This window comes from Gorilla gorilla, chromosome 1 (assembly GCF_029281585.2).
Source record: "Gorilla gorilla gorilla isolate KB3781 chromosome 1, NHGRI_mGorGor1-v2.1_pri, whole genome shotgun sequence".
In the NCBI taxonomy this organism is placed as follows: domain Eukaryota; kingdom Metazoa; phylum Chordata; class Mammalia; order Primates; family Hominidae; genus Gorilla; species Gorilla gorilla.
Window position 1 is genome coordinate 183,380,118 of NC_073224.2, and position 20,490 is coordinate 183,400,607.

A 20,490-nucleotide genomic window follows, 5' to 3' on the forward strand; every position below is an offset into this window, starting at 1 on the left:
ATGAAGGATATGAGCAGATGGAGATCCCACTTACTTAGATTGAGAAACCCTGGGGAAGAGTCATTTTAGGTGTAGTTCTGGCTACACTAAATTTGAGATGCGTTTGAAAATAACCCTGTAGACACACACATCAACAGTTTGATATATGGTTTAGATTGGGTTTAAATATTGGCTCTGCCATTTACTAGCTACGTGACATTGAAAACCATTATTATTTTTCCGGATTCCTTCATCTGTAAGATGGAGATAACATAACCTGCAGTAGCCAACTAATAATCTACTGGCTTATTACAGCTTGTTGGTTTAAGGCACAGACTCTGAACCTCCAACTGCCTGCATTTGGATCCTGGCTCTGCCATGACTATAGTTGTATGATCTTGGAGAAGTTACTTAATCTCTTTAAGTCTCATTTTCTTAATCCCAAAATGGGGATAATAATAGCACCTATCTCATAGGGTTGTTAAATAAAGATACGCCTTAGATAATATATGCAAAGTGCTTGGGGCTGGCACATAGTAAGCAGATATAAGTGGTAGTTAATGATATTATCTCACTGGGTTGACATGAAGAGATGAGATAATACATACGAAGGGAACCAGCACGTATTACATATTCAAAGAATGTTACTAAAGTTTCCTTCCTCATTTTTCACCTGAATTTTGTCTTAATTAAACTTTCCACTTTTATTTGGACTAGGTTAACCTAGACATTTTCTCAGTATGGTAAAGCCCAGTAAATTGCCCACCAGTTTAAGATGGGAGATAAAGGCCAATGAACATTGCCGCAGGAGCGGAAAATGAAGAAAAGAATGTCTAAGTGGGGAGGCGCGATCCAGGCTGGGGAGACAGAATGCAATCAGCAAATATGAACAGTGGACCAGACCATGTAATTCCTGAGAAAAGTGGGATTGGTTTGGAACATTGGCTGCTATGAGATGAACCCCACAGCTGTGTGTTTTATCTAATGAATAACAAAGAAGCAGTCCTCTTCAAATGAGGACACGACTTCAACAATATGTAAGAGCATCATGCACTCCGCCTGAGAGCTTTGTGTGTGTGCCATCCCCACTGGTTCTTCATTCATTCATTCACTTGCGCATTTGTTTATTTTCTAGTTTATTCAACAAATATTTACTGAGCACAAGGCATCAGGGAGACAGAAGGGGGAAAAAGGCGAATGTTCTCAGCTCGATGGAGTGTGAAATATAGTGGGGGAAGACAGGAAAGAAACGACAAGTAGAATATACAGTGTCAGGCCGGGCGCGGTGGCTCACGCCTGAAATCCCAGCACTTTGGGAGGCCAAGACAGGCGGATCACCTGAGATCAGGAGTTCGAGACCAGCCTGGCTAACATGGCAAAACCCCGTCTCTACTAAAAAATGCAAAAACATTAGCCAGGCGTTGCAGTAGGCACCTGTAATCCCAGCTACTCCGGAGGCTGAGGCAGGAGAATCACTTGAACCAGGGAGGCGGAGGTTGCAGTGAGCCGATATCATGCCATTGCACTCCAGCCTGGGTGATAAGAGTGAAACCCTGTCTCAAAAAAAAGAAGAAGAAGAAAGAATATACAGTGTCAGATAAATTCTATGGAGAAAAAGAAAGCAAGGGCATCAGGGGAGATGCAGACATGGTAGCAAAGTAAAAGTTTGAAGAAGGGGAGCACTCCAACAGAGGGAACATTTCGTGCAAAGGCCCTGCTCATTATATCTCTGTCATTCTGAATCCCATTTTCCCATCCTTCAAAATTTAAAGAAATAGAAAAGTTTCACCGGGCTGAGGAAGATAATGTTCTTAGTATTAGTTTCTAGGGCTGCTGTAACAAATTACCACAAGTTGGGTAACTTACAACAACAGAAATATGTTATCTTACAGTTCTGGAGGCCAGCAGTCCAAAATCCAGCAGGGCCACATTCCTTCAGGGAACTTCTGGAAAGGGCTCATTCCTTGCCAATTTCAGCTTCTGGGGGTTGCATCAGCATTTCTGGCTGCATCTCTCCAATCTCTGCCTCTGTCTTTACATGGCCTTCTCTGTGTGCCCATGTCTTCTCTTCTGTCTCTTATAAGGACACTTATCCTTGGATTTAGGGTCCACCTGAGTAATTCAGAATGATCTCATCTAAAGATCCTTAAGCCAGGCGCAGTGGCTCATGCCTATAATCCCAGCTCTTTGGGAGGCTGAGGCGGGTGGATCACGAGTTCAGGAGATCAAGACCATCCTGGCTAACACAGTGAAACCCCGTCTCTACTTAAAATACAAAAAATTAGCTGGGTGTGGTGGCACGCACCTGTAGTCCCAGCTACTCGGGAGGCTGAGAAAGGAGAATCGCTTGAACCCAGGAAACAGAAGTTGCAGTGAGCCAAGATCGCACCGCTGTACTCCGGCCTCGGCGTCAGAGCTAGCCTCCGTCTCAAAAAAAAAAAAAAAAAAATCCTTAATTTAATTACATCTGCAAAGACTCATTTCCAAATAAGGTCATAGTCACAGATTCTGGCCATTAGGATATGAATAGATCATTTGGGGGGCTACCATTCAATCCACTACACTCAATAAAGGCGTTTCAGTTCTTCTTTGTCCATGTTATGGACTTTCTCACGTTCCTCATCTTTTTTCTCTAAGTTGAAAAGTTGTCTTTGAGAAATGTTTTTTCTTTTCTTTTCTTGTTTCTTTTCTCTCTCTCTCTCTCCCTCCCTTCCTCCCTCTCTCTCTCTTTCTCTTTCTTGGAGTGTCTATACAGACATAAGTGAGGTAGATGACTGAGAATTATCTGAGATAGAGACTTTCATATGGCCACAGCCATTAATATGGTTCAAGGGCAAAATCATGTTGGCATCTGTTCGGGAATTGCAATGAGTAAGTACGTTAAAATTTCAGAATAATTATTTCTCTGTTGGCCAAACAGGAAATGGATAAATATAACCAATGTTCACAATTTGGAAAATTGAACAAATTCTTCTATTTACCCCTTTTCCCATTCATACCATACATAGCTAAGTTATGTTGCCATCCTTATTCATACTTTCATTTATACTTTTTCTACTTTTTGACTGTTTAAATCTTTGTTGCAGTATAACATACATGCAATAGGTACAAAAGCTTTATGTTCACATATTAATCTCACACTGTTTTTACATATCTGTTTAACCATGTAACCATCATTCAAATCAAACATTCAGAAGGCTTCTTCCCACTTAACAATCCCCTCCCCAAAGGTGACCACTGTTCTATCTAGTTCTATCACCATAGACAAGTTACCTGTTTTTGAACTTCTAAAGTGATATAGTATGCACTCCTGTGTAAATTTCTTTTTTTTTTGACATATGTCTGAAAGATGCATCCAAGCCCTTTTGTGTAGCAGTGGTTTACTTTTTTCAGTACTGCATAGTATTTCACTGCATATCACTGTATGATATATATTTATTCTAATTTGTGTTGTTTCCATTTGTGAGTTATCATGAATAAAGCTGCTATGAACCTTATTGTACAAGTCTTTTGGTAGACAAATGTCATCATTTTTGATGGGCATATCCCTAGAAGTGGAATTACTGGGCCATCGAATAGACACAGGTTTGGTTTTAGTAGATTTTACCCAAGAGTTTTCCAAAGTAGCTATACCAATTATCTCTCCAGTTGGTCCATATCCTCACCATTTGATATTGTCAAGCTTCCAAATTTTAGCCATTCTGATGGGTATATATTGGTGTGGAGTGGTATTTCATTGTGGTTTTAATTTGCATTTCCCTAATGACTAATGATGTTGAGCACTTTGTCATATGTGTATTGGTCACTTGTATATCCTCTTTTGTTAACTGCCTATTCAAGAATTTTGCCCCCCTTTTTAAAAAAAAAAAAGACCACATTTTTGCTTGTCTGTCTTTTTCTTATCGGTTTGTAGGAGTTCTTTTACATACTCTGAATATACATCCTTTTAGTGAATATCCTTTTTGGCCATGTATTGTTCCAAACTGTGGCTTACCTTTTCATTTTCTTAATTTTTTGTTTTAGGGGTCAAACTTTTTTTGTAAAGAGCCAAATAATAAATATTTTAGGTTTTGCAGGTCATGTGGTCTCTTTTGCAACTAGTCAGCTATGCCATTTAGTGCAAAAGCAGCTACACACAATACGTTTACTGAATAAGCAAAAACTTTATCATTCTTCTTTTGATTGTTTTTCGGCCATGTAAAAATGTAATAATTATTCTTAGCTCACATATTGTACAAAAACACTTGACAGGCTGGATTAAGTTTATAGTCTGATATGGTTGGGCTATGTCCCCACCTAAATCTTATTTTGAATTGTAATTCCCATAACCCCCATGTGTCACGGGAGGTACCAGGCGGAGATAACTGAATCGTGGAAGCGGTTTCCTCCATCCTGTTCTCGTGATAGTGAGTTAGTTCTCACAAGGCCTGATAGTTTTATAAGGAGCTTCACCCCCCCCCACTTGCTCTGCACTTCTCCTTGCTGCCACCATGTGAAGAAGGACGTGTTTGCTTCCCCTTAAGCCATGATTAGAAGTTCCCTGAGGCCTCCCCAGCCCTGTGGAACTGTGAGTCAATTAAACCTCTTTCCTTTATAAATTACTCAGTCTTGGGCATATCCTTATAGCAGCGGGAGAACAGACTAATACACAGTCCATAGTTTGGCAGCTCTGGTATATTTTATAAATACAAATTATGAATTTTAATGAATTTCAGTTTATCCGTTTCTTCTTTTGTCATCAATGCTTTTTTATTACTATTTAAGAAATGTTTGCCTATCCCAAAATCATGAATATATTATCCTTCATCTTATTCTAGAAGTTTCATTTTATTATTCATGTTTATGTCTATGATCCATCTGGGATTAGGTTTTATGAATGATGTAAAATACAGGTCTCACACATGTGCTTCTATGTACTTAAGTTATTATACATCTTTTTCAATTTTATTATGCAACTATGACTTATCTGTTCATTGAAGCTTTCCCTGATACCCTTACCTTGTGCTTGTAACTTTCCTCTAGTCATTCTTTCAACAACTACTTTTTGAAGCCTTATTATTATGTACCATGTTAGGAACATGGTGTGGTTTGTGTCTGAAGATATGTGTATTTACTTGCTCATTTAATCATTCATCAAATTTCATGATTTCATCAAATTTCATGAAGAAAATTATAGTTTTTTGAAGAAAACAATTTAAACTTTACAATGAAATATGATAATATTGCAAGTATTTGTTCACATGTTTTTCTTTTTTTTTTTTTTTGAGACGGAGTCTTGCACTATCCCTGGGCTGGAGTGCAGTGGCGTGATCTCGGCTCACTGCAACCTCCGCCTCCTGGGTTCAAGTGATTCTCCTGCCTCAGCCTCCCAAGTAGCTGGGATTACAGGCGCCTGCCACCACACCCAACTAATTTTTTGTATTTTTAGTAGAGACAGGGTTTCACCATGTTGGCCATGCTGGTCTCAAACTCCTGATGTCGTGATTCACCCACCCGCTTTGGCCTCCCAAAGTGCTGGGATTACAGGTGTGAGCCACCACGCCTGGCCCTGTTCACATGTTTTTCTAAAAATTAGTCATTTGAAGAAAGAAGCCATAAGCATTAATTTGATTATCTCTAGCACCTAGCATAAATCCTAGCATAGAAAAGGTGATCATGAAATTTGATGAATGATTAAATGAGCAAGTAAATACACATATACATTGAATAAATATACACATATGTATACAGTGAGTGTATATATATATACATATATTTGAATTCAGTGAATAAATACATAAATGTTTATATATATATGTGCACATCATGCACACAAACAACCTTCTGCTCTTTTCTCCTAGATGCACACAATTAAAGTACCACTTCAGAAACCACTAATCTTTCTCCTGTGTGCCTTAGACCAGGCTTCCCCAACCCCCAGGCCACAGATCAGTAGTGGTGCGTGGCCTGTTAGGAACTGGGCTGCATAGCAGGAGGTGAGCCACCAGCCAGCAAACAAAGCTTCATCTGTATTTACAGCTGCTCCCCATAGCTCGCATTACTGCCTGAGCTCTGCCTCCTGTCAGATCATCGATGGCATCAGATCCTCATAAGAGCACAAACCCTACTGTGAACTGCGCTTGCAAGGAGGAGAATCTAATGCCTGATGATCTGTCACTGTCTCCCATCACTCCCAAATGGGACCATCTAGTCACAGGAAAACAAACTCAGGGGTCCCACTGATTCTACATTATGGTGAGCTGCATAATTATTTCATTATATATTACAATGTAATAATAATAGAAATAAAGTGCACAATAAATATAATGTGCTTGAATTATCCTGAAACCATCCCCCCACTCCCCTCCCCGGTCCACGGAAAAATTACCTTCCAAAAAACCAGTCCCTGATGCCAAAAAGGTTGGGGGCTGCTGCCTTACACAGACAAAGTTTATTCATTACAGATTAATTATTAACGTCTTAGCCTTTTCACAAGATGGCGCCGAAGATGAAGAAGGAAGCTCCTGCCCCCTCCGAAGCTGATGCCAAAACAAAGGCTTTGGCCACAAAAAAAAAAGATCCATATGTCACCCTCTTTCTGGTGGCCCAAGGCACTGTGGTTGTGGAAGCAGCCCAAATATCCTTGGATGAGCACCCCCAGGAGAAACAAGCTTACTCACTCTGCCTCATCAGTTCCACTGACCACTGAGTCTGCTATGAAGAAGACAGAAAACAACATGACAATCGAGATGGATTGATGGATAACAGAATGATAGATATGTGATAAAACAAGTAGAATAAAGTATTAATGGTGGATTCTAGGGAGTGGGCATATGAATGCTCATGGTAAATTATTTTCAACTTTTCTGTATATTTGAAAGTCTTCATAATAAACTATAAAGGAAGTAACGTGCATAAACAAAAAAGGAAACAGTTATACACTTGGGTTCATTGTGGATATCAAGGCCAACAAACAAGCACCAGATCAAACAGGCTATGAAGGAGCTCTATGACCCTGATGTGGCCAAGGTCAACACCCTGATCAGGCCCGGTGGAGAGAACACATATGTTCAATTGCCTCCTGATTTACGTTTCGGATGTGGCCAACAAAACTGGGATCATCTAAGCTGAGTCCAGCTGGCTAATTCTAAATATTCACCAGAAAAATAATCATTTAAAAGTAATAGTAATAAAGACTTGATGGCTCCTATCTCAGACTGCCTGGGTTCAAATCCAGGCTCTATCACCTGGCAGTTAAAGTTATTTAACTTTCCTGTGCCCCAGTAGCCTCATCTGTAAAATGAAAAAACCTTCCTTACAGGGATGCTTGGAATATTAAAGGAGTTAACACATATCAAATAATTAAAGCCTAAAGGTTCAATGAGGACAGGAATTTTTGTTTTATTCATTGCCATATCCCTAGCTTATAGAAGAGTGTTTGGTACATAGCAGATGCTCAATAAATTTCTATTGAATGAATAACCAATATTAGGATAGTCAAAATCGAATAGCTGTTGGCTATTATTTTATGTATGCTATAAAAGTTCTTAATTCCCATTTCAATCATTCCCCATGCCCCAATTACTGCCATTTTCACTTTGGGAGCCATGGCACTTTCCTGTAATGACACAAGATGGCAGCATCACTCTCCTTTTACGTTATCAGCCAAGCTCTAGTTTGACCAGTTTTGGAAATTCTCTGAAGCATCTTTATTTGCAAGTTCCTCCATCCATTCTAATTTTTTTTTTAAATGAACAACATTAACTGTTTGAATTACCATAAGATTAGCTCTTAACTGCTCTAATTTCTAGCTAAGAAAAGATTACTACTTGTAAAAAGGTAAAAATGTTGACATGAATCCAAGACTGCTTTCCAGTACCACTACGATTTTGTGTTCTTAAAGCTCCCTTTTTGTAACAAAAAAACTGCTTGACAAATTATGAAGCCAAATGTGTTTCAGAGACACAAGGTGCAACAGTTGTTGTTCCCTTCCAAGCCTGTAAGAAATTACAAACAAAATACGACTTCCCCTCTGTCTCTTTACTAAAGACATGAAGCTAATTCTTCAGTCCCTCTAAGATACTCTGTGAATTCACTGCTGAACAGCAGAAATTTCTGAGCACCTTTGAGTGTGAGACCTTGTGGGGTAAAGAGAAAAACCTTAGTTTAGAAATTAAGAGACCTGGATTCCAGTGGCTCTTCAGGAATCTCCTCACCACCAACTTTAATCAAATCTCCTATCTTTCCAAGATTCAGTTTCCTTATTTCTAAAACAAGGATAATAATCTCCGCCTTACCTATTCGGAAACAAGATCAGTGAATGTAAATAGCATTATAAACTGTAAGGGGTATAACTGTATTATAAATATTATAAACTGTAAAGCATTATACACTTCACCCTGCATGAGCTAATGTTAGAATCATTTTCATTTTACCTATGGGGAAAACCAGTTCTATCCAGTTAAGTGAGCTTGCCTCAGTTTTCTCATCTGTAAAATGGGACTAATGATAGCAACTCCACCTACTTCAGTGAGTTATAAAGATAAAAATAAGATAATAGATGTGAAAGTGCTTTTAAAATGAAAGTACTTTTACTTGTACTCTCACAAGATTATTAGCTTAAGCAAATGGCTTTTCTTGGATTTCACAATCCTGAAGAAAACAACATATAAGTAAATCGTTCAAGAAAATAAGTATTTTGAATTAATACTTTCTGAAACCTCAAGAAATTGCATATTTTAAAAAGACAGGAGTTGAGAGGCTGAAGATGTTATTTTATTTAGGGAAGGATGACTACAATTAAATGGTTATATTCAAGGTGGTACTTGATAAATGCTTTTTAAACAGCTGTATTTAAATGAGGTATTTTGTAGAAATAAAGTGTTCATTGAAAATATTAACATTCAACTTGCCAGACGCAGTGGTTCACGCCTATAATCCCAGCACTTTGGGAGGCCAAGGTGGGCGGACCACTTGAGGCCAGGAGTTCAAGACTAGCCTGGCCAACATGGCGAAACCCCGTCTGTACTAAAAATACAAAAATTAGCCAGGCTTGGTGGCCATGCCTGTAATCCCAGCTGTGGCACGAGAATCGCTTGAACTCAGGAGGGCTGCAGTGAGCTGAGATCGCGCCACTGCACTCCAGCCCGGGTGACAGAGCAAGACTCTATCTCAAAGAAAAAACAAAATTAACATTCAACTAATATTTATTGATTGCCTATTGTGTACCAAGCATTTTCAAATGTATTATTTCATTTTATACTTTTAAACCCTCCTCACAACTACAGAAAATGTCAGCCCCATTTAAAAGTTGAGGAAACTCAGGTTCAGGGAGGTTATTCAGCTTGCCTCAGGTCAAACAGCAGAAACCCTCCTGCTAATCCCCTGCCCCTTCCTGCCTTTTCTCAGGAGTATTACTGTAGATGTTTCCATTCAGTCCTCTGGAAGCATTCGTGATATCAAATCCAACACTTATAGCAGCAAGCTAGCAATTTTTGTTTAGTAAAAACCAGAGGTGGAATATGAATATAACAGTTTGGAAGAATCTGGATAAACAGACTCTTCTTAGTCAAAATGTCTATGTCTTCTTAAGTTAATTTCAATGGCTTAAGAAACTTAGGCTCTTACTTTTTGACCATACAATTTTATATAAAAGGGACTCAGCTACTTTCCTCTTCAATATTTCTAGAGCCAATTCATACCTTTTCAAAACTAAAAATAATTAATTATTAAATATTGGGAGTCAAAAAGAGAGAGAAAGAAAATTATGAGGTAACGAGAGATCTTAGAAATGAAGGCCATTTAAATCTGTTGGGAGGTATCAGTTATGTAAGAATGATGTGCTGTTGTTGTCACACACAATAAGTCAATCTTAAAAAGGCATTTATCCCTGCTGATGTTATAGTTTTTATACAGACCAATTTAATGAACTGGATGTCATTTTGATGTGTGAATTTTGGTAAGTTTGTTTGCCAGAAATTCTAATTACTTAATTACCTTGAAATGACACCATTCTAAATTATCAAGTCTGTTTTGTTGCAATTTATTTGCTGGTAAGATTATTCAACTTTAGGGTTTAAGGCAAAGAGGCCTTCAAGTTTATATGTCTGGTTAGCTGCTTTATTTCCCATTATCTAAAGAAATATGTTGACACTATATTTTATTACTTGTTCAAATCAGTTTTATAATAACAAGTATTTGTAGCGGTCCTTTGAAGAGTTACCCAAATATAATACCTGTTTGCATAGAACTACATACATCAATTAACACTACGATCTTTTAGTTATGGAAAAATAGCCCACAGAGCCTTATAAATGGAAATATAAAAGTCTTATTTAAACATCCGTTTATTATCCCTTTTATCTGCTTTTGGAATAACAGGCTTTTCGAGACAGAGTCTCCCTCTGTTGCTCAGACTGGAGTGCAGTGGCGTGATCTGGGCTCACTGCAACATCCACCTGCCCAGTTCAAGCAATTCTCGTGTCTCAGCCTCAGGGAGTAGCTGGGACTATGGGTCTGTACCACCACACCAGTATTTTTAGTAGAGATGGGGTTTCACCATGTTGGCCAGGCTGATCTTGGAGTCCTGGCCTCAAGCCATCTGCCTGTCTTGGCCTCCCAAAGAGCTACGATTATAGGCGTGAGCCACTGCGCCCAGCCAGTCTGACTTTTAAAAATATGTGTATTCTTAAATTAATAAAAGTCATTTCACAGATAAGGAAAAGCAGACAGGAAACATACAGGGAGGTACCTATAAAATTCATGTAGTCACTATTTCTTTCTTTGACTTAGGATTTCACCATTATTTATTGTGGTATTAAGGTCAAGGCTCTCGCCTCATGGAGCTAACAATGTTTGAGGGACAAATTATGACCACTTCCAAGTAAGACAAGCCACTATATTCCACTGCACATGACCCTGTCTTATTATTTCACTTTGCAAGTAATTTCATGATTTGCAAAGTGAAGTAATCAGATAGGGCCGTGTCCAGTGGAATAAGACCTTGAGTTTCTACTCAAGGTCTTTTAGAGCTCCAAGGAGGGAAAGATCAGAGAGGCCTGCAGTTTCAAGAAAGCTTGCTTTTGGATTGGAATTCCAAAAGCATGGTTTGGTGACTAAGAATTTCAAAGATGACTATAATTACAAAGACAATTGAGTAGGCAAAGACCCTGGAATCCTGAATTCCTCTTAGAATGTCAATAATTATGAACCTGGCCTTGTTTTGTTTCCACTCTTTTAACTTTTCAAGAGAAGGTGTTTCTCAAGAAAAAGCTATCTCAAGCATCTGTCTTCTGAACTACCCTGGCTTTTACCTGTGCTATTTGAATTGAGAGTGCTGTGTGTGATTTGCAGTTGGATGCTTCAGCTCCAAAACTTCTTGGGAGAGTCAGATCTTCTTGCTTCCAGAAGATAGCAATGTTGTCTTTCTTTGCAAGCCCCACTTACTAACCGGTCCTAACTTGAGCTTAATTCAGTACACAGCAAATCCCGTGCTAGGTACTAGAAAGATGCCGCGGCGCTGATAACTTACACAGTTTGCTAGTCTTTACCATCTGTAGCACCAAATCAGGCTGAGATAGGCTCATGCCTGTAATCCTAGCACTTTGGGAGGCCGAGGCAGGCGATCATGACGTCAGGAATTTGAGACCAGCCTGACCAACATGGTGAAGCCCCATCTCTACTAAAAATACAAAAATAGCCGTGTGTGGTGGCACGAGCCTGTAATCTCAGCTACTCAGGAGGCTGAGGCAAGAGAATCCCTTGAATCCGGGAGGCGGAGATTGCAGTGAGCCAAGATTGAGGCACTGCACTCCAGCCTGGGCGACAGAGTGAGACGCCATCTTGGGGAAAAAAAAAATAGTTATAAGCAAAGAGTTGACAGTGAAGTTAATTCTGTGCAGGAATGAAGAAAGTACTCAGAGAGGAGGTGACATTTCAGAGGATACTAAAGCAAGAGAAGCATTTCCCTAACTAGAGGAGGAAAGGGTATGCATTATAGGCAGAGCGTGCAGGAGAGCAGGGGTGTGGAGTGTGAAAGGATTGTACCAGAAAGGGCAATTGTACCAGAAAGGGTTGATGGTGGCTGCATATAAAGTTATCAAAACCCAAAACAAGTCAGTGTAAGAAAGAACATGATTCATATAATGTATCAAAAAGCTACAAATATTTCCATTTCTGAATGCACACAAAGAACCACCTGGAAAAAACATCCATTTATTGTCCACTGTGCCCAGGTCCATGCTAGGCACTATAGAAGATACAAGGGAAGGCCCTTGCCCTGGAAATGTTTATTCTCTATCTGGAAAAAAGATTAACTCACATAAAATAATTAAAAATAAGATGCCAGCCTCTAAGGAAAAATGTTAGATTGTCTGAAACTCAAGCAGGGAGCATTTTGGCTGCCCTGGAATTCCCCATAGTAGTAGAATTACTCTTGGTGCCAAGAGAGGGGTTGCCTGAGACTCCTTCACCCAGAAAAAAGGTAATTGCTAACCCTCATAGAGCACTTCCTATGTACTGGGCACTGTTCTAGGAGCTTATACGGATTAACAAATTAAGTCTTCACAACCACCCTATATGAAAAGGAACAGTTATCTCTAGTTACATACAGGGAAACTGAGGCACAGAGTCACAGGATTGAAATCCAGGAGATGTGGTTCCACAGTCGTGCAGTCTTTTTCATTTTAGTATTCTCAAAATCTAGCATAGTACCCGCTGCTGGATGTTAAGATCTTAAACAAACAACTCGTTTTCCTTAAAAATTATATTTTCAGGGTAATACAATTCAAGTCACAATAAAGACCTGAAAGCCTCAGGTTTGTAGGTGAGGAAAAATGCATTTTAGCTGTACAGCCCTAACTTTTACTTGACCCAAGGCCTGCAAGAAAATGTTTCTTTTTATTTATGTATATTTTTTCTTTGGTGACAATTTGGTGTTTCTGAACGCTAGGGGCTCCCGGTTTCTCTGGTTTGAGAGTAACTTTTCCTTTTAGGACTTTTTTTTTTTTTTTGAAGGGGGTGGGGGAAAATGTGGCCTTAATTATCCTACGTCTTAGGCAGCTTAAGGAAGGGGCTGTGCTTTCGGAATCCCATCCGAGCCAAGTAAGGAGGTCCCTCTCTCTCTCTCCCCCCACGTCTTCTCTTTTTAAAGGACCTCGTGAAATAAAAGTGCAGAAAACAAACCCAGGCGATCACAGCAGCAGCCGCCGCGGCAGCAGCACCAACAGCAGGAGGAGCAGGAGGAGCCGGAGGAGGAGGAGGAGGCAAAGTTAGAGTTGGGGCTGGCGCTCCGGAGTTGCTGGGCTCAGCGCAGCTCCCATTCATTAAGGAACCAGCTGCGGAGGAAGGTGGCCGAGCGCCCGCGCTGCCCACTCGCTCGCTCGCGCACTCAGACGCGCGCCAGAACAGCGCGCCCCAAGCTGCGCAGCTCTGCAAAAGTTTCTGCTCGGGATCTGGCTCTCTTCCCCTTGGACTTTCGAACGATTTAGGGTTGAGAGAGGAAAGCAGAGGCGCGCAGGAGGAGCAGAAAACACCACCTTCTGCAGTTGGAGGCAGGCAGCCCCGGCTGCACTCTAGCCGCCGCGCCCGGAGCCGGGGCCGACCCGCCACTATCCGCAGCAGCCTCGGCCAGGAGGCGACCCGGGCGCCTGGGTGTGTGGCTGCTGTTGCGGGACGTCTTCGCGGGGCGGGAGGCTCGCGCCGCAGCCAGCGCCATGCAAAACTACAAGTACGACAAAGCGATCGTCCCGGAGAGCAAGAACGGCGGCAGCCCGGCGCTCAACAACAACCCGAGGAGGAGCGGCAGCAAGCGGGTGCTGCTCATCTGCCTCGACCTCTTCTGCCTCTTCATGGGTGAGCCCAGCCCCGCTGTCTCTCGGCCCCTCGGCCCCTCGGCCCCTCTTCCCTCGGCGCGCGTCCCAGCCCAGTCCGGGGCCGCGCAGCGCCGCGCCGCGCCGTCAGCTCCGGGGGGCCCCCGCAGCCTTCCTGGGGAGCCTTCGCGCCGCCCAGGCCCGAAGCCCCCGCCCTCCCCGATCCCACCGACTTCTTGGCCTGTACTTGAGTGGGTCTGGGCGTGCTTAAGCGTTCGTGGGCAACTGTTAAACCAGCTCAGTAAAAGTCGTCTCCACGTTGGAAGCCCGGGCAGAATCCCGCGGAAGGTGTGGGTTCGTCCTTTTAGCGTAGGGGAAGTTGGTTGAGCCGTGCTCTACAGCCAGCGTATAGCTAGCTGGTCGCCCTCCATCCGAGTGAAATGGATCGCCCCGAGAGTCGGGCTCCTGCCTGGAGCCGAGCTGCCTTCCCGGCGGCTGTATGTAAACATCCAACCCTTCCGCCTTTGCTGCCCAGGCTCGCCAGACTGGCTAGCCGGCCTTTTCACTTGCTTCTCTCCTGTAGGTGCTTTCCCCGGGCTTGGTGCTGGGCACGGCTTCAGCAACCACTTGAGTGCCTACTGTGTGCCAGGTGGTAGGCGGCTTCACGGGCATCAGTTTTAGCTCGCCCACTCTCTGACTTGGTGCAGCAGGGGTGATGAGCCCCATTTCCCTGATGGGCACATTGAGGCACTGGGAAGGCCAGCTGCGATCTTGTTTGGGACCACAAATTTAATTGCGCTCCCAGAAAGTTGAGGCGATGGTCCACTTCTGTTTTCCAAAGTCGTTGGAAGCCACAGCTGGAAGAGCGGTGGGAGTTAAAGGAATTGGAGTGGGAGGGTGAGGAGGATTTATGAACTCGGTAGGGGAGGGAGAAAGCGCTTCACACGAATGAACAGGACTTCCAAGGTTGAAGTCAGCCTAGGATTTTTTTTTTAAAAGCGAATCATGGTGTAATGGAAAACGCACAGTACTTGTCATCAGAACACTGCCACTCTTGCCACTTGCTGGGTGTGCCACTTAACTGCCTCATGGGCCTCAGTTTCCTCAGCAGTTGAATGAGTGGGTTGAAGTAGATGCTCTCCAAGGCCCCTTCCCGCATTAAGAACTCGGATTTGGTCCAGAAGCTGTTCTGCCAACTCTGCTAACTGAAGAAACATCTGTGTTCCCAATTCAGTTCCCTTAAAACACAGCTCCTGCACAGACTTAAGTCCCCTTTGAAATGGATTTGTCCATGCAGATTTTGCAGACCAGAGACTTCTTAGGCTGGAGTTATACCTCCCTGGTATTCATGACTCTTTCTGTAGCACTGTCCTTACTGTGCAGTGTCCTCTTGATGGTCCATAGTAAAGAAAGATAGGATTCTTAGAGTTTAAAAATAAGAACGGCCCCCTTCAGGTAAGAAGAGACAGCTGAAGGTGTAATTGTGCTCTGTGGAAGGGTGGAGGGGTGGAAAGGAAGAAAAGTCACTGTAGTTAAGGTGGCACATCCCATTTCCACATCTCTCAACATTAATTCAACATTAAGATGCTATGTAAAGGAATTGTCACTGGGGGGCCTACCTTCCTGAAGGCAGCTGGCTTATTATCATGCACAGTGGGACAGATTACTACTTAAAGTCTTGTAATCAAGCTGTTGAATTTTTAAAAGACCCTCCCTGGTCCCAGGGGAGTACAAGGAAGCACTAAACACATGGAAGCTGTTTGCTGTAAACTTGCCTGGAACTCCCTGTGTTTACTCAGTGTGTTTTGTTGGTGGCAGGGTAAGCTCTTTCTAGAGTGCCTGTGCAGGATACCCTCCTACCTCCTACTTTGTGATTAAGAAAGCAGAGCTAGAACATGCTTGACAGCCTTTGTACAATTTCCTTTCCACCCTTGTGATTTTAGAAGGCAGTCCCAAGAGATGGTGTCTTATGAAAGTGAAAAGGAAAGAGATGTAAAGGAATTTGCAAAAAGGCACAACCATCAGCTATAGTTTAGCCAGGGATGTAAAAACCCAAGCTACTCTGTTGTACATTGAAGGTGTAAAAAAGGTGTGTGTGCCTGCATGCATGTGTGCACATGCACGTTTCAGTTCTTCATTTGCCCCACTATCCCCCGTCCCCCCAAAGCTAATATTCTAACCTGTTTATTATATTTATTCACTGTTGGTCTTATGTTTGAACAAAATGATTTCGTTTATCTCCAAAAAGCAATAAGGTGTCAGGACCATGTATTTTGTTATAGAGGCACATAGCTACTTGTTTTAAGGGGTGCTTTGCCATTAAACCATGGCAACATTTTCAAAGTGACTTATTGATCAATGTTTCCCCTGAGCACAGGCCAATTACAATATCACTAATTAAATGTCTCTCAAACACCTTTAACAGGAAAAATTCTTTGTAAGAGAAATATTTAGGTGAGATATTTATGCAGGAGAACTCTATTTGGCTTCCAAAAGAAAAATTAATAGCACAACATGTGATTTTAATATTCCGCACACCACAGTCCTAAAAAAAATTGTTTCCACTTTTTGCCTAAGACCGTCAGTATAATTTAATTTTTATATAGTTTATTGATCATATGGTCTGGATTACAGGGCACTAATATATTAAGAAGAGAGACAGTTTTCTGTTTATTCTCTCACAGGAATATATACGAAACTTCATCTAGTATCTGGAAAAAATAAAAGCTGATGTGCTATGTCAGTGTTATGTAAGTGGAAATATGCAAGTAGTTTAACTTGTTTCACATACCTTTTTAGAACGTTAAATTCTTGGTGAAAAAGCAGAAGTCTACTCTTGTTTGAAAGCCAAGACAATCTGGTGTCAAATAACACCAGTGGGAGTTTACCTTTCATTGGACAGCTATCTTTACCGATTAATTGCTTTTAAATACAGTTATGAATCTTTGCGTGATAGTTTTCCTGAAATTGATTTTGTTTTCCTTTTAATTAAGTAATATTTATCACCTCCTGGTTTTTGTACATTGATTGTGGTGTATGGGGTTACAGGAGAGCGACAGACGATTCCCAGGTAAGAAGGGAGGAACAATTATTGTCTTTCTAAGCTCTGTTAGTCTCTTTTTTATATAAATTCATATATGCATGCTTTAATGCAACCCCTATGAATAAATTATCTCCATTTTATAAACCAGAAACCATGTCTCAGAAAAGGGAAGGATAGACTAACACTGAAGTCGATTTGAATTGATCCGCAATTCTCAGTTTAGCATGAGTGGAGTCCTTTCCCCACCTGAAGAATCTTGAAATTAGGTTCTTATCAGAAAATTCTGAAGCTCGGTTTGCAGAAAGTTCTGCCTGTCCCGATTTCCCAGTTACCCATTTGCACCAAAGCAGAAAAATAAAGTTGGTCCCAGTCTTCCAGTCAGTGATACAGAATTTGGGTGGTCAGCAACCGTGCTATTTAATTTGGTTGCTCCACCACGTTTTTGGATGTTTTTTGATTTCCAACTAAATGGTTGGGCTAAAATTCTAGAACTGGTTCTATATATGGGATACATTAGAGTCATCATTTATTATTATTTACTTTAAATAGTGAGAGAGGGGCAGCATGGTATAGTGAAAAAAAGACACTTAAGAGTCAGAAGCTTCAGGTTTCAGGTTGGCCAGTGCCACTATCGAGTTGCATTGTGTGGATGAGTTGGTTTTCTGTGTGTCTCAGTTTTTTTCCACCTGCAAAATGACTGTGTGGGATTATGTCTATTATTGCCATTAAACATGCGGTGACCGATTTCTAGTAGAGGCTTGACATTAGAGACTTGACATATGCTGAATGTCTACCCTATGCATCTACTCTGCTGAGCTCTTCATTATATATTAGCTCTGTGAATCATCACAAACTAGAGACAGTCATTATAGTCTTGTACTGCCACTGCACTGTACAGCTTTGGAAAAATTCATTTAAATTTTCTGAGTCTCAGTTTCTTTACCATTGCGAAAAAGGGAAGGAACTAGACCATCTTTCAGTGTCCTTCTAGCTGTAACAATTTTATAAGTCTAGGCTGGTAGATATTGTGATGTAGAAACCTACCCACTGCCCCTCTTAGACCATTTGTCATTAATTGAATTGTTATATATGTATGACCAAAGAATTAATGTTGAAAATTAGCTTAAGTTGGTGTTAATTCTGGAGGGGAGGTAAGCACTGCTTTTACTAAGGTTAAGGCAATACGTTGAGAAACTGACTAGATTTTTCCTACGCCGGATGTGTCCTTTCACCTGCTTCCTGAAATTTACATATTTTCATTAATCAACCGGTAAATTGCCTAGCCAACCATCCTTCGTAGATTAAAATAAAGAAAAGAGCCTCGTTGGGTGCAGTGGCTTACTCCTGTAATCCCAGCACTTTGGGAGGCAGAGGCAGGAGGATTACTTGAGCTAAGGAGTTCGATATCAGCTTGGGCAATATAGTGAGACCTTGTCTCTACAAAAAAATAAAAAATTAACCGGGCGTGGTGGTGCAAGCCTGTAGCTGTAGCCCAGCTTCTTGGGAGGCTGAGGCAGGAGGATACCTTGAGACTAGGAGTTGGAGGCTACAGTGAGCCATGATTGTGTCACTGCACTCCAGCCTAGGATCATTTAGTAGGTAAGCCCTGTTGACTTTTCTAGTATGGTTAAAAGCTTTTTATTCACTGTCCATAATGGTTAGGGTTTTTTTTTTTTTTTTTTTTTTTTTTTGAGGCAGAGTCTTCTCTGTCACCCAGGCTGGAGTGCAATGGCGTGATCTTGGCTCGCTGCAACCTCTGCCTCCCGGGTTCAAGCGATTCTCCTGCCTCAGCCTCCTGAGTAGCTGGGACTACAGGCACGTGCCACCATGCTTAGCTAAGTTTTTGTATTTTAGTAGAGGCAGGGTTTCACCATGTTAGCCAAGATGGTCTCGATCTCCTGACTTTGTGATCTGCCCACTTCAGCCTCCCAAAGTGCTGGGATTACAGGTGTGAGCCACCGTGCCAGGCCCCTTTTCTGCTTTTAACCCTTTTGATTACCTGTCAATTTTAGATTCTTCCTTTACCCTTTCCTGTGCAGTTGTTTGGGCTAGGAAGCCCAGTTGGTCACAGCGTGATGCTAATGAGACCGTAGTCAAGGGCTTCTTCCCTGTGTAGGCAGTTATATTTATGGAGAAACCCTGTCCTGTGTGTCAGTTCAATCCAGTACACGTTATTTGAGGAGTAATACTTCGTTTTGGGGTTGCCTATTACACCAATATTTCATAAACTCACCTAACATGGGGCCTATCTGGTATGAAATACAGATTCTCGGACTCTTCTCCAGGATATTCAGATTCAGCTGGCTTTGAGCCAGGACCTGGGAGTCTGTTTCATAAACACTGCCGGTGATTCTTATCAGGCCAATTTTAGAATCACTATGTTGTTTAACAGCTGATATCTTAAGGGCAATTTAATTATGTAGTAGGCTTTTTGTCCCTGCACTGAATGTTCTGGCATTTTCTGCATTGTTAGGTTGTCTGTACTTTTTTTGTTTGTTTGTGACCAGTGCACCTGTCTTTTTCAGTAAAGATAATCAAGTTTGCATGAATTCTTCCGAATGGAAAATTACCCCTGGATGCAGACCTGAAGGTGTCCTGTGTCTTTCAGTGCAAAAACTTGGTGTTGTTTCTAATGCCAAGAGGCTAAAATCTTTATGTATTTTCTGGTTGTAAACCGAACTCTATGTAATTGAAGTTGCCAGCCATGTGACCCCTTTGGATAAATGAGGTGTTAATTTTAAATATTTTCTTTTGAGATATTGAAGTTTGTGCATGAGTGCAGGGTGAAGCAGGAATAAATTAGATTCCTAAATAGAGCCTTTAGAAGATAAAATAAGCTTGGCAAAGTAGTGTAGAAACAATACAAGCTTTGGATTTCCCCAAATCTGTGTTTGAATCCTGACATAAAGCTAACAGCCACCTTTTGCCAGTACGTAATTTTGGGCAAAAATTATTTAACCTCCTCCAGGCTTCAGTTTTCTCATCTGTAAAATAAGCAAACCTGGTAATACGTGTTTGTTGTGAAACCCAGGTGAGATAATGAAACTGAAAGCATTTTGAAAAGTTCAAAATCACGTTATCATTATCAGGTAGGAATGAAGTTGCTATTGTTCTTCATAGAGTCGAATTTTCATTTTCCTCCCAGTTTTCTTACTCCTCAATGGTTCTATAAAATCCTCTTATTTCTTGGCAGCAAAGTTGCCTCAACTATATTAAGGAAAAAGATTCTGAGAAGAATCCCAAGAAAACACCAAGCAGAGTGGACACAAATGTTTTCCATTAGCTGAAGAAAAGCAGTGGCAGGTTTCCTGACCCTTTCTGGGAAAGTCAAAGTGCAGGAACCTCAATAGGCTTTGGTGGTTGCATTCTTCCCCTTTGAAAGGGAGAAGGCCATATTATCTTGAGAGAAAGACAGATATGCCTTAGGAAGGGTGGGAGAGAATTTAGACACGTGGTCTGTTTTAGGGTCAACTCTCACTTGGGTCATTTGTGTCATTCAACAGCCCAGAGGAAAACCAAACTAAAAGAACAGCAAGGCCAGGCGTGGTGGCTCACGCCTGTAATCCTAGCACTTTGGGAGGCTGAGGCAGGTGGATCACCTGAGGTCAGAATTTCGAGACTAGCCTGGTCAACATGGTGAAACCCCGTCTCTACTAAAAATACAAAAATTAGCCGGGCATG

The 20,490-nt window shown here is 41.5% G+C and overlaps 1 protein-coding gene across 1 annotated transcript in view; it reads left to right on the top strand.

The window, feature by feature from the left end:
• Positions 1–12,974: 12,974 nt before the first annotated feature.
• PLPP3 (phospholipid phosphatase 3) overlaps positions 12,975–20,490 on the top strand; it is an 84,820-nt gene continuing 77,304 nt past the window's right edge. Inside the window, exon 1 of the mRNA XM_004025865.5 lies at positions 12,975–13,809. Coding sequence (XP_004025914.1) covers positions 13,671–13,809 — 139 coding nt within the window. The 5' untranslated portion in view covers positions 12,975–13,670. The remainder of the gene's footprint in view (positions 13,810–20,490) is intronic.